Here is a 14520-nt window from a genome sequence, read left to right on the forward strand (position 1 = left end):
ACTGGGATTATGGCCATGTACCACTGTGCACAGTGGTGTATTTTTATTGTTTCTTGTATTTGGGATTTATTGAACTTCTTGGATCTTCAGGTTTATAATACCCAACAAGTTTGGAAATTTTTTTGGGGTAGGGGTGGTACCAGGGATTGAACTCAGGGGGACCCGACCCCTGAGCCCCATCCCCACCCTATTTTGTATTTTATTTAGAGACAGGGTCTCACTGAGTTGCTTAGCCCCTCACAATTGCTGAAGCTGGCTTTGAACTTGAGATCCTCCTGTCTCAGCCTCCTGAGCCACTGGGATTACAGGCATGTGCCACAGCGCATGGTTGGAAATTTTATTATGTGCGTTTTTTTTTTTTCCCCCCGGCGGACACAACATCTTTGTTTGTATGTGGTGCTGAGGATTGAACCCGGGCCGCACGCACACCAGGCGAGCGCGCTACCGCTTGAGCCACATCCCCAGCCCTTATGTGCGTTATTAGGGTGATTAAAGCTGTCTTCTAACTCACTAATGCTCTTTCCCTTTTTAAAAAATTGTCTTCTTGGACTGGGGATGTGGCTCAAGTGGTAGCGCGCTTGCCTAGCATGCATGAGGCACTGGGTTTGATTCTCAGCACCACATAAAAATAAAATAAAGATATTGTGTCCACCTAAAACTAAAAAATATTTCTTAAAAATTGTCTTCTCTGTTTCAATAGTTTATAAGGCTATGTCTTTTTCACTAATGCTTTTTTCTACAATGTCCAATCTGTTCTTAATCCCATCTATTGTATTTTTCTCATTTATAGTTTTTATCTGTAGAAATCTTTCTTATTATTCATGTTTCTATTTAACATTAAAAATATTGAATCCAGGGGCTAGGGCTGTGGCTCAGTGGTGGTGTGCTTGCCTAGCATGTGTGAGGCACTGGGTTTGATTCTTAGCACCACATATAAACAAATAAATTAATAAAAGTCCATCAATAACTAATAAAAAATTTTAAAATATTGAATACAGTTAAAACTGTTTTAATGCCTTTGTCTGATAATTCTAACATTTATATCAGTTATAAGTCTTTTCTCTCCATGGATTGCACTTTCCCACTTTACATGCATGCAGTCTTTGATGAGCTTGCAGTTACTGTTAATTTTATCATTTAGTGCTAAATATTTTTGTATTATTATAAATATCCTTGAGCTTTGCTTTGGGGTGCCGTTACTTGGAAAGAGTTTGATCTTTCTTTGTATTCCCTTAAGTTTTGTTAGGTAGGATCAGAGTAGCATTTATTCTAGGGATAATTATTCTCCACTAATGAAACTGGAGCTTTCTTAGTACCCATGCCCTGTAAATTATGATATTCTTCTAATTGGGTCTCTGGGAACATAAACTATTTTTGGTATTGTGTTCCCTCTAATCCTTTTGGATAGTTTCCCCCTAGGTTTGAGTGTATTCTTCAAATGTGCACTGGTCAATACTCTTTGTGTACTTGAGAAGGACCTTCTACAGACCTCTGTTGTTCTCTCCATGCAGTATGCTTCTTTCGGTACTGAAAACTGTAGTTGAACTCTCAGTTCCAACTCTTACACTCATAGGGTCCACTGGACCAGCACAGGTACCCGTTCCTCCATGTGTAGCTGTCTGAAAACCCTCAGACAGGCTATAAATTGTAACAATAGTAGGACTCATATAATTTTTTCCCCTTCTCTCAAGGTCATTATCCATCATTGCTTATATTCAGTATCTTTCAAATCATAGTTTTACTCTATCATAGTTAGAACCAATCACTTTTTTTGTTGTTGTTTTTGTTTTTTGGTACTGGGGATTGAACCCCCAGGGGTGTTTTTACTGAGTTACAGCTCCAATCTTTTTTTTTTTTTAAGACAGGTCTCATTAAATTGCTGAAGTTGGTCTTGAATTTGTGATCCTCCTGTTTCAGCCTTCCAAGTGTGGAACCATATGGTATCATTTTCCTCCTATCCAAAAAAGGTATTGTTAACATTTCTTGTAATGGAGGTCTGCTGGTGATGAATTCTTCCAGTTTTGATGTTTGGAAAAGTATTTTGCTTTCATTTTTGAAAGATAGTTTCTCTTCTCAGAAAAGAATCCATTACAATAATAACAAAAAACAGAAACACAAAATTCATCTTTGGTGATTCCAAATATCTTCATTTACCTTTGAATCACAACACATGACAATGGAAAGCAGATGGTAGAATAATATTGATGATGATGAAAGCACACATATGTAATGTTTATTATGTCAGGCCCTAGTATTTGGCCAAACCAAATGGGATGTTTCAAGAAAGCCCATTGATAAAGTCCATACAGCTAGCACAGGCACCTAGGAGGGTGAATCAGGGTACCTGGTATATTTGGAGAGGTAAACCAAAAATACCCGACACAACACCATTCTAACTACTTTAGATATATTAGTACATTTAATCCCCCAACAGTCCCATGAGGTAGTATTATTATTCCCAGATAAATAGTGTTTGAAGAAGAAATGTTTACCCAAACTATGATACCCTCAGAAAGTTTATAGAAGACACTGTTTTCCCTAAAAAAGAAGAAAGATGCTCTAGTACAAGACTAATGAGGAAAAAAAATTGGCAAAAAAAGGACATGTGAGGGTAACCCTCTCCTCTAATTAATATAAGGGTTAAAAACAAAGGAGAGGAAACATTTCTGAAAGTAGAACAAAATATAAGGAAATTTAAAAAAAAAGCAAGAATAGCTCATTCACAGAGTGCTTGCCTACCATGTACAAGGCCCTGGGTTTAATCCCCAGTACTGGAAGGAAAAAGAAAGTTAAGAATAAAGAGATAGATATGCACATCTGTAATCCCAGAGGCTCTGGAGGCTGTGATAGGAGGATCACAAGTTCAAAGCCAGCCTCAGCAATGGCGAAGCACTAAGCAACTCAGTGACACCATGTCTCTAAATAAAATACAAGATAGTGCTGGGGATGTGGCTCAGTGGTTGAGTGCCCTTGAGTTCAATCCCTGGTACCAAAAAATAAAAATAAAAATAAATAAATAAATAAAGAGATAAGGGGCTAGGGGGTAGAGCACTTGCCTACCATGCTCAAGGCCCTGGGTGCTGTGGTACATGCCTGTAATTCCAGTGACTTGGGAGGCTAAGGCAGGAGGATTTCAAGTTGGAAGCCAAGCAACTTAGTGAGATTCTCAGCAACTTGGCTCAGCAACTTTGTGAGATCTGTCTCAAAATAAAAGAAAAAGGGCAGGGGGGATAGTAGCTCAGTGGTAGAGGGTACCTGGGTTCAGTCTCCAGTACTAAAAACAAAAACAAAATAACATTCAGATTCTTGCGATTGAAAAGGCTCTCCATGACACAGCATAATGAATGACAAAAGACTTGGACCACGGCCACACTTTTGAGAAATTCCACAACACACGATCAAATGTGATATTGTATAAAAGCAAGGAAAACTATTAGATTTTCAAAGCGATTTCACATCTACAGTCTCACTCTTTAAATGGGCTGAGTTACATCCCAAGTCTTTTTTTTTTTTTAACATATATGGAAACAGACACTGAATAGAACATCTGAGGAGGGCATATTTCAAATCTTTCACAGGTGAGATAACACTGAGGTATGTTTGTGTGTGGACATGTATGCATAGTGGACAAGCTATTTGGAATGCATGTCCAATTTCCTGAAATAAATAATTAGCTTTCAAAAGATAGAGCTCACGCTACTAAATCCTTGCTATTCCCCTAGTCTGCTGATGAACTGCTTTGTCAGAGTCGGTCTGGGTAACTGATGATATGCTAACCATACCTGGAGAAATGAGATAGGATGTAATGAGCAGTGATGTTTTCTGTGAACTTGTTTGCCTAAATACCCTTGAGGTACAGTGAATACAGTCACCTCTTATCATTGTGTGCTTATTCACATGGTCACAGTTTTATATCTTCATAATCTTCAGATTCCTACTGGAAGGTTTGGCTTTGGGGATCTCTCTCCCATTTCTCTTCCAATGCAGTTATTATAGAATTCTGTCAAGAAACAAGATAGCATGAATTAAACAAATCAACTATATCAACAAAAGGGGACATTCACTACCTAGTCCACAATGCCAGGAGGAGCTTGGCTGAGTAAACTGACTTGAGTGTGGCCATTCTCTTCATCAAATATTCCAGAGAGTCCTCAGGCTTTTGGAAAATTAGTCAGAAATAGACACGAATAGAATATAAATGGAAAAGTGGAACCAAGATGGTTCACCAAGATGGTGGGCTGCAGCTTCCTGTAACCACAGTCTTTGCTGAAACAAGACTGTGGTTACAAAGATGTTTGCATTCTTAGCTGCTGGAGATTATGCTGGGAATGGAAACCAAAGCAGTCGGTGGTGGTGACCACAGCCCAAAAGCTGAAACCACACTCTAACTTTGCACAACATGACTAGTTCTGGCTCTTTTCATTGCTTAAGACTGTTCATTTAGACTGTGAGGATTACATCTAGTTGTGTGTAAAATAACTCTCAGTCATTTGCACTAACCCACAAAATGTCAATGCAAGCATTTTCTAATATACTAGTAAACACACATCCTCTAGTCACAATTGTGGGAGTGAGAAATGGAGGGAATATCCAAGATGGCACCAAAGAAGGACAAGAAGGACAAAAAAGAAGAAGAGGAGGAGAACTTTTTTTTTTTTTAGAAAAAAATATGGACTTATACTTTTTTATTTGACTTTCTTACATAATCTGGGAATTAACAGTTTGATAAAGAAAATGGTATCATAAAGATAAATCTACCAGCCTTATTAGACCAATGTGCAATTGAGAACTGGCTACTAACAGCTTAAAACTGTCTATTTTTTTCATTTGAAAACTACCCTTTGTAGGAAATAAAACTAACCATTTCAATAAAAAAGTGGACTGAAATTCCAGTAAGAATTTCAAAGTGAAATTTGCCTTCTCTTATATTTAGCCCCAAGTTTATCAACAGTCACCTATGTTGGCAATAAGATTCAATATTTCTGTAATAAGTGACTTTATACCTAATATGGATAAAGCCAGAGTTATTAAAATGAGTGAATAAATAAGTGAATGAATATATAATGAAAAAATAGATTTTAGATACGTAAGTTCCAAAAAAGTTTTGCTAGGCTAAATCAAAGCATTTATTTCAGCTGTACACTGTTAAGAGTTTGTATTTGGAAAAGATAAGCAAAAATTTCAGAAAGACCCTTCCTTCCCAAAAGGACAGTTGAAACTTGCTGGTTGTTAGGCAAACACTGGACAAAAGAAAGATGACATTTTTAATGTAATTTATTTGAAATGCTTCCAGAAAAGTTTAAGGCCATTATACAAAAACATTCATTTCATCAAGACATTCATTGACTTTCTTCTCTGGACAAACACTTGACAAATCTCTTCTCAATATGTTGCCCTAAGTGGCCCCACAGCTCTTTCTTTTCTTTCTCATCATCAAATGACTCTTTGGAGCTTCCCTCTGCTTCTTTCTATCTGCAGTAGGTTCATCCACCTGCTAACTCAATAACGACTTGAGAAACAAAGCAGTTTTAAATAAACTCGTAATAGAAAAAATTCACCATGTTTAAAATCTATAAATACAGAAATATGTTTTACAGGGTAAAATTGACCATAATATTTTTCTTTGTTTTTGAAAAATAATAATGTCATATACCTTATTTTTATATTGATAAATCTTGTCACACAGCTTTTTTGAATGCACATGATATATATACATAATAAAATGACATCATTGTATGTTCTGTTTTCTGTAAACTTGAAAGACACAGGAAGATTAAAAAAAACTTTTGGCAATAATTTAGAATCATTACTACTAGTGCTGGTGTGGGTATACTTTTGCACAGTTCATCCTAAATATTTACACTCATAGGGAACTTTTCCATGTATTTTGTTAAGTTTTTTTTTTTTTTTTTTCTTAAGGTGCACACAACTTTGCTCTGTAAATCAGGGCCTGGGCAGGTTTTCCCAGGCCTTTTCTATTGAGTTTGGCTAGCTGATCCTAAGAGAGATAAAGAAATTGGCCTCTGGAGAATGTATACAATTCTGATTACAGTGTACAACCAGAGATGCAAAATGATGGCCCAAAAGCAGAGCAGGAAATCCAAGGCTCTGGCCTTTCTCAGACGGCTCTGGACCATGCTTTTCTTTTTAAATGGTTCCCTCAGAAGGTCCCAATGAAGCACTTCTCACTCTCAATTCTCCCTCTCCTGGGAGAAGGGAGCACTTCTCACTCCCAATTCTCCCTCTCCTGTGTTTTGTAAACAGAGTCATCCACATGCAGCTAAGGTCTCTTTTCTGCTGCTTCACACTCTAAAATAGGAGTGGCTTAGGAAGATTAAAACAAATGGAGTCATTATCCTGGCGGGTTTTCCCAGGCCTTTTCTGTTCTGCAGTTTTAGGCTAGAGATGGCTTTCTACAGCAACCCACTAACCATGACAGCCACATCCTGGAGCTGCACACATTTCAGTTAAAGATTCAGAGCTGGCAGCTGCTTTTGTCCCTTGCCCTTCCAAGGGCAGCCTCTATTTCATGTCCTCATAGATTACTGCATCGAATATGCACTGGATGGAACTGCAAGGTTTAAACCATGATCTCTCCTTTGCAAAATTAAGCCTTCAGAATCCCCAGGGATGTTTTCATGCTTTCTGTTTGAATAATAGAACCAAGCTCACTTCAAGGACTAGTCTTTTCTGGTTCTCCCTTGAAGCTGTCCTGATACCCTATTGGCAAAGCCCTCTAAATTCCATGCCTTTGGCTACCATGTCAAAGAGCTAGACAAGCACTAGAGAAGCATGGGAGGAAGGACTCTGCAAGCAAGCTATGCAAAACAGTAGTTTAGAGTTTCTGTTCTTTCTACTTTTCAAAATCCAGCAGGACAAATGAAAGCAACTTGTTCAAGTACCTGTCCATCCATCCAGACACTTGTGAGATACAGTACAGGGTAACGGCTGTCACAGATTCCAGCTGACACAGACAGATTGACTGGCAGTTACAGTACTAGGAACAAAGATACAGATACAAGAGACTGGGCCAACACGTTCACAAAAGTATGAAAAAGTGCTTCTCCAAACTGTTCCATGTGTGGAATGCAAATACTGTACAGGTAGAACACAGGGCTACTTCCAGGAACATCAGCCCCTCTGTCAGACGTTGCTTTCCACATGCCTGCTGTTCCCACAGGAAGAATCTGTCTGTTCCATTCGCTCACAGTCAAGGCTGACCTCGCTTGTGTCCATACTGCAGTCTGACTCACTGTCCGACTGGTCCATCTGCTCGAGTTTTATTTCTCCCTGTGGCGCTCTGCTCCCAGTGGCATGATTAAGGAATGGTTCCTCAGAGTCAAGCATCCCAGCCTGCCCGGTGGCACACAGGACTGTTTCCTTGGCTTGACGAATACAGTTGAGCCATTGCTGCTTGTTGAAAGTGTCATTGGCTTGTAGCGAGTGGGTCTGACTTTGGGATCCATTTCTGAAACTGACTCTGAAGAAGTTTTTAACTAGAAATTAAAAATATGTGGAAAAAAATGTCAACAGAAAAGTATTTCCCCAGGCCGACACTACCCTAGATACCATGGCAGACACTGCTGATTGTAAATGTTTGCCACTGATGCGGCACATAGCTCAGCTCCACCTGATACCACCATCTATCAATTGGAGTTGACACGAGCTGGCCTCTCAATTACCCTTACTGCTCTCAGAAGCTAGCAAATGAATATCGGCTTGGAATACCTAAGTGTTATTTCCAGGGGACCACCACAGTATTGGTTACCAAACTTGTCTCCAAAATCCCTTAGGGAGCTTGTTAAAAATACAGATCCCCAGGCCCTACCCTTAGAGATTCAATATGTCTAAAGCTGACCTTATAATGTACAGTTTCAATAAGCGCTCCAAGGAAGAGCTTTTACCAGTTTAAGAAGCTCTTTGTAACATCAAAACATGCCCACAACCCTTCATATGAGAGTACCTCGATGCTTAATATTCAGTGATTGAAAAGATATTTAAAGTCATAGAGCTGTTATAAATTTTTGCTTAAAAAGGAAATTTTATTTCAATTATCTCAATAGGCACAACATGCATTAGTTAATTCATGTATTTACAGTATTAGACATTGAAAATAGGAACATTTTAACACTGAGCTATATCCCCAGTCCTTTTTATTTTTTAAATTATTCCACGACAGGGTCTTGCTGAGTTGCTTAGGCTAGCCTTGAACCTGTGATCCTCCTTGCCTCAACTTTCCAACTTGCTGGGATTATATGGGTGCTCCACTATGCCCAGCGGCAACTTACATTTAAAAAATGCTAGTACATGATATGGAAGACCTTTATTCTAAAAACAACATTGACTAGCATGTAATGGGCCCTGTGTGCCACATGTAATGCTTGGTTCATAGAAATATCTACAGTTAGATACCTTGCACTTCCTGTGTGACCATCAGACTGGGAACTACCACTCCAGCCATTTAATGGCTAAGCAATAAAGGTAGAGTAGGCCAAAATGTTTCATTAGTAGTTGCCTTTGGCTAGAAGCTAATCCTAGTCCCTTAAATTAAGGCTCCCCCTTTTGATTCTGTATTAGTGCCTCAACTCCTCTGTGATTCAGTTGCTTTATTTGTAAAGCCTTTATTTGTAAATGTGATAATTCATGTAAGTGCTTATACAATACCTGGCCCAAAGTCAGTACTCAAAAAAATGTAAGATTTATTTCTACTGTGGCTGCTGCTGCTACTACTACTACTACTGGGATACAGGAATTGTTGAGTAGCTAAGAGGCAGGACATAATAATTATCTTCACAACAGGATGTCTATGTTAACCCAGGAGATTCAGATATTATTTTCTTTAAGAACTCCCTGACAATCTCTCCTATAACAAACCTCCTACTCTATCCCTCTCTTTCCCCTTACTGGGTTTCAGTTTTTAACCATCACCATGAATTTATTGATGCACCATTTATCTATTGATCTCCTCTATGACAATGTAAGCTCCACAGGGACAAAGAATCTAACTGCCCAGTTCACCACTGTATGTACTAGTGCCAAGAACAGCACTTGACACATGGTGGGTACTTTCTAGACATTGCCGTTGTAGCTTCTCTTAGTTAATTCCTTTGTTAAGCCTCCAGTTAGAGAAGCTCATTGAATAGTGTTTCAGATGAATGCTCATCTCAGCTGACCATTCTTTAGTCTCTTTAAGGACCATTCTGCCTGCTTAACTACAAAAACCACCATTATATAACTGGTACCCAGATAGAGACCATCTGGTATTAAGTACACTTACATCCAACAGCAGGGATCAGGGACAGGAAGTGAAAGGTGCACCAGCTATGTGCAAATGGCTCACTTACATTATCTCTCTTAATTGTTAAAACAACTTTATGAAGCAGGTAGGCACGCATCGCTTTTGCAGGTAAGAAACTGAGGCTCATGGAGGTTGAACAAGGTTACATAATCAGTAAGTGAAGAGACAGCACTGGAATGCAATTTAACTCTAAGGCTAGGGCTCTTCACTTTTCACCATCCAGGCATTCCTACTAAATTCCAAGGACCAAAACTATTCACCAGATGAACAGAGTCTACCCCTGTACATACTTCTCTCATTGTTGCTGAAAGCCCCACGCAAAGAGCCACCTAGCCTCACTTCTCCGTCCTGCAGGTCTTCCAGCATAAGGTCCTTCACGGGGATTGGCTGACGGTACAACTGGTAGCAGAGCTGCTCGTTGTGGGTGACCGCTCGAGTGATCACAAGCACTTCTTGGAATAGGAAAACATGCAGTTTCTAGAAGAAAAGAACCCACAGATTTTCCTAAGCAACAATCTAAAGAGTGGTTCATGTGTAGATCTCTGTAGCAAGAGGTCCCAAGTTCACACACACACACACACACACACACACACAAAAAGAGGTCCTCACACACACACACACACACACACACACACAAAAAGAGGTCCCCAGGTACCAGGTTCACAATGGATTGTGGACTCTTAGGCTCAAATCTACCTCCAGGAGAGCAGAAGTTGGGCAGATTTGAAGCATTTCCATATATGAATAGCCTGCCTTTCATATAGATACCTTCCTAAGGACCCACTGGAGAAAGTCTTTCTGTTTGTTACAGATACGTAACGCCAGGGCTGTCAGCTCCAGGGGCCCTATCTACACTGGGATTCAAAACCTGTGCAGGCACACATAGCTTTCGGCTTCACTAAGAGAAAAATAAGAAAGGGGAATAGAATGAAAGGGGAAAAAGAACTCTCCTGGCTTTGGTGTATAATTGCCCCATATAATTACAAGAGATTGAAATTAACAATGGCATATAAAGAATGAGACTGTCATATCAAAGCCTAACAGTCATCTTTGCTTCCTAAACTCGTGGAAATGCTTGTTTTTTCAACCACAGAGCTGATCATCAGCTTCGTCCAGTGATTCCAATGGGGGAACACTGCTCATTCCTGAGGGAACAGAGCACACTGCTGTAACCACAGGAAAGATGATCCAAATTTTCCTTCTCAGTTAAGTTCATCAGCACCTGAGTTTTCCGAAGAGGCTGTGCTTAAAAGGCACATTATGGGCAAAAAGAAAGTCTCAAAAATGAAGACTTGTCTAACCATATCATGAAAGAGTTTGCCAGGTGGAGCTGAGGAAAATTTGCTCCATTCAATTCCTTTTTTTTTTTTTTTTTGGTACTGGGAGTTGAACCCAGAGATGCTCTGTCACTGAGCCACACCCTCAGCCTTTTTATTTTTTATTGCTGAGGCTGGCCTTGAACTTAGAATCTCCTGCTTCAGTTTCCTGAGTTGTGGGCGTTACAGGCATGTGCCACCATGCCTGGCTGCTGCATTCAATTCTAAGTCCCAGACTCTTCTCACAGTTTGGAAATACTTTGGGGTTAAAGTGAAAAGATCCACAACCCTGCAGCTAGGTTCTGGCTTTCTGGGGGAAACATTTGGGAATGTATATCCAGGGATCTCAAAGGAGTGATCGGAAGGTAGAGGTGGAAACTCAGATTAGATTCTTGATTTGGAGGCAGGAGAAGCACACTGAGCATTATCAAGTCATTTCTTCTTTGAGAAAAAAGTAATCTTGTCAGTCTCCCACCACACATACACACCACAAAGTGCAGAAACAAAAACTCCACCAAATCTCTGTTGATGAATATTAAAGGTATATTTTAAAAGTTTGGAAAACAGAGTAAAGCACAAAAGAACCAAGTTCAAGATTTTTTTGAGATGGTGGTAGAATGTATGAGGATTATTCTTTTGGACATGGGGGTAGAAAGGGATTGGTCATTATTTTATATACTTAATCAGATTCTTTTTTTTTTTAATATTTATTTTTTAGTTTTTTTCGGCAAACACAACATCTTTGTATGTGGTGCTGAGGATCGAACCTGGGCTGCATGCATGCCAGGCGAGCGTGCTACCGCTTGAGCCACATCCCCAGCCCCTTAATCAGATTCTTATACTATTTTTTAAAAATAGTATACGAACCTTTATTTTATTTATTTATTTATTTATATGTGATGCTGAGAATCAAACCCAATGCCTCACACATGCAAGCGCTCTACTACTGGGCCACAACCCCAGCCCCAGATTCTTATACTATTTCTACCTCAATCAATCTTCTAGTTGAGATATGTAGTTTGAATTCAGATCATCTGAGCAACCTTTAAAAAATATACTTCATTTATAAATATTTATGGAGAATTCCTCTTAGTTTCAGCTCCATTTTGCCCTCAAGTTATCACATTTTTTTTTTTTGACACAGGATTTTGTTCTCAATGACCTTCACAACTCCATCAAGGGCAAAATGCAACAAACTTTCCACCCCAGTTGCTATCTTTGTTCTCATAACTCTATCTGCCTAGGGTTCATCTTAAATGTTCCAGGCATATCAATCAGAAAGTTCTCAGGCCTTCAGTGAGAGACAAAAGAGAACAGGTCCACACCCAGTGGGAAAAATTCTTCCTATTTTGCACAGGGCTTCATAGAAAACACATGCAAGTTGTTGAGTGTCAGATAATAAAAATCCACTAGTGCTTCTTGTGTCTTTCAGCAAGAAGCAGAACATGACTTTCTGGCCATTGTAACTCCTTAGAAAACAGACACAGGACTTCAGGAGTGGTCTTGCTGGGTCTTATTGCTCACATCAAACCATCAGCTGGCTAGATCCACAGCAGCCCTGATAACAAACAACCATGACATGTACTCACTGATGTCAAATGACATTTCCAGGCTGCTCAGTCTTGGTTGAAAGGGTGTCCCTTAAATTATCAAACTTTATCAATCTCTTCAAGATTGAAAAATTCCTTTTTTCTAAAAAAATTTTTTGGACAGAGACTTGCTAAGTTGCTGAGACTGGCCTCAAATGAGTAATCCTCCTATCTTGGCCTCCTATGTTGCTGGGACTATAAACATGCACCACTGTACCTGGTGTCTGTTTCCAAAGGTCATGATCAAACAAAATAAAAAATCTGACAAAACTGTTGGTTTCCAAAATTCTTTCTGAATATTTATTTGCCCATGATATTAAAAATTTAAAGGTAATACATAGTTCAGTGATGTAAAAGATACTAAAAAAACAATTTTTGTTTATAAAAATTCAATCCTAGACTGGGAAGGAATAATAAGAGGAGGCTCAGATCAAATGCATTAAGGATGGGGGTGGCCCAGGATGAGACTGGCAAGGACAGCAGCCACTTACCACACCCCGGTTGTTCTTCAGTTCACCATGACAACACAGGACTCTTGAGCTGTCAATCAAAGAGTCTTTCTGGCCTTCTTCCAAATAAAGAAGCCGTTCTTTATAATAACGGCATTCAGATTCCCCAGTCTTGATGTTGATTTCTGCCACAATTCCCTGAATGATGTTTATCTATGGAAACAAAAAGGAAAATAAGTATTGAGAAAGCAAGCAAACCATCCATACAAAGTAGTTTTAGGGCCAGCCTAGAGATCACCAAGATCCACTTGTATCTAATTCTGAGATTCATCTAAGTTACTACTTTGGGAAAAGAGGAAAAATGCTTTTAATATACTGTTATCTATCCCTACACATCCTTAATGTGCACATACATATACATTTTATTTACAAAAATATACAGATTTTTATATTGCATATAAACCTAAAAATATTGAGCTAGGTGTGGTGGTGCACACCTGCAATCCCAGCAACTTGGAGGCTAAGGAAGGAGGATTTTAACTTTGAGGACAGCCTGGGCAACTTAGCAAGACCCTGGGGATTTAGCTCAGTGGTAGGGTGCTTGCCTCTCATGCGTAAAGCCCTGGATTCAATCTCCAGCAACTCTCTCTCTCTCTCTCTCTCTCTCACACACACACACAAAAAAAAAAAAAAAGAAAAAAAAGAAAAAAAAAAAAGAAAAGAAAAGAAAAAAGGACAGGAGTTGTAGCTTGGTGGTAGAGTGCCCCTGACTTCAATTCCCAGTACTGCAAATAAAACAAAACAAACCTAATATTGATGCATATTCTTATCTGAGAGAAAGAGATCAAAGGTGTCTGATGTTTAAGATACCACTGATGAGCACATTTCTTAAAACACACCCATAATGTTGAAAATTTAGGCATATAAATAATTGGACCAAGGAGAAAAAACAAATCTGAATGTAGATGTCCAAAAAAGAGGGTCTGTCTCTGGGATGTACAAGTTGGTTTTAAGGTCTCTCTACATGTGCCCAACCTAATGCCACAAACTATAATTGCAAATTAAATGTGAACAAATGGTTTGAATATATTTTTAATGAGAAAACATAAATGTTTTATAAAGGATGGAGGAAAAAAGAATGCAAAGACACTAGGAGTAATGAAGGGGATATTTTGTACAAATACATTTTGCACATGTAAGGGAATTAGGGGCAAAGAAAATTCAAAGAGATAGTAGATTCAAGAAAAAAAAAAAACGGCAAAACAAAACAAGACTCTGAGATGTAACCAGTGGGTACTTATTTGGATGTATTGTTATTTGATGACATGGATAACATGTCCAAACATTAGAAAATATGGAAAACAAAGGATGAAAAATTAGCAGAACAAAATCAATTACACAGGGCTGGGATTGTGGCTCAGCAGCAGAGTGCTTGCCTCGAACATATGAGGCACTGTATTTGAGCCTCGGGACTACATAAAAATAAATAAATAAAATAAAGGTATTGTGTCCATCTACAACTAAAACAATATTTAAAAAAATCAATACTACAAATCAAAGGCAAAACAATGACTTCCTCAGCAGGGTCCTCTGTTTCCTAAGAGTGTAAAGAAAAACAGTTCCACCTTTCTTATGGTAACTGAAGAAAACTTAACAGATGGGTTATACTGACTAGGCCTCTTCTTGGTCACATTTACTCAACAGAAAATACAATTTGGTCAAAAGCAAGGTTCTAATTTTTATACTGTTGATGGGATTGTAAATTAGTTCAACCACTATTAGTATGGAGGTCCTCAAAAGAGTGTGCATGACACTACCATATCATCCATCTATACCACTCCTCAGTATTTACCCTGAGGAATTAAAGT

General features: G+C 38.9%; 1 protein-coding gene across 6 annotated transcripts in view; it reads right to left on the minus strand.

Moving 5' to 3' along the window:
- Nucleotides 1–5256: 5256 nt before the first annotated feature.
- Nucleotides 5257–14520, minus strand: part of Arhgef3 (Rho guanine nucleotide exchange factor 3) — a 321024-nt gene continuing 311760 nt past the window's right edge. For all 6 annotated transcript variants that reach the window (XM_058582175.1, XM_046452866.2, XM_046452868.2 and 3 more), the window contains 3 exons: nucleotides 12695–12865; nucleotides 9589–9775; nucleotides 5257–7496 (listed from right to left, as the gene is read on the minus strand). In XM_058582175.1, the coding sequence (XP_058438158.1) occupies nucleotides 7144–7496; nucleotides 9589–9775; nucleotides 12695–12865 (711 nt within the window). In that variant the 3' untranslated portion in view covers nucleotides 5257–7143. The remainder of the gene's footprint in view (nucleotides 7497–9588; nucleotides 9776–12694; nucleotides 12866–14520) is intronic.

Source organism: Marmota monax, unplaced genomic scaffold (assembly GCF_021218885.2).
Source record: "Marmota monax isolate L192 unplaced genomic scaffold, Marmota_monax_Labrador192_F-V1.1 WCK01_AAM20220418_F8-fsc00042, whole genome shotgun sequence".
Classification (NCBI taxonomy): Eukaryota; Metazoa; Chordata; class Mammalia; order Rodentia; family Sciuridae; genus Marmota; species Marmota monax.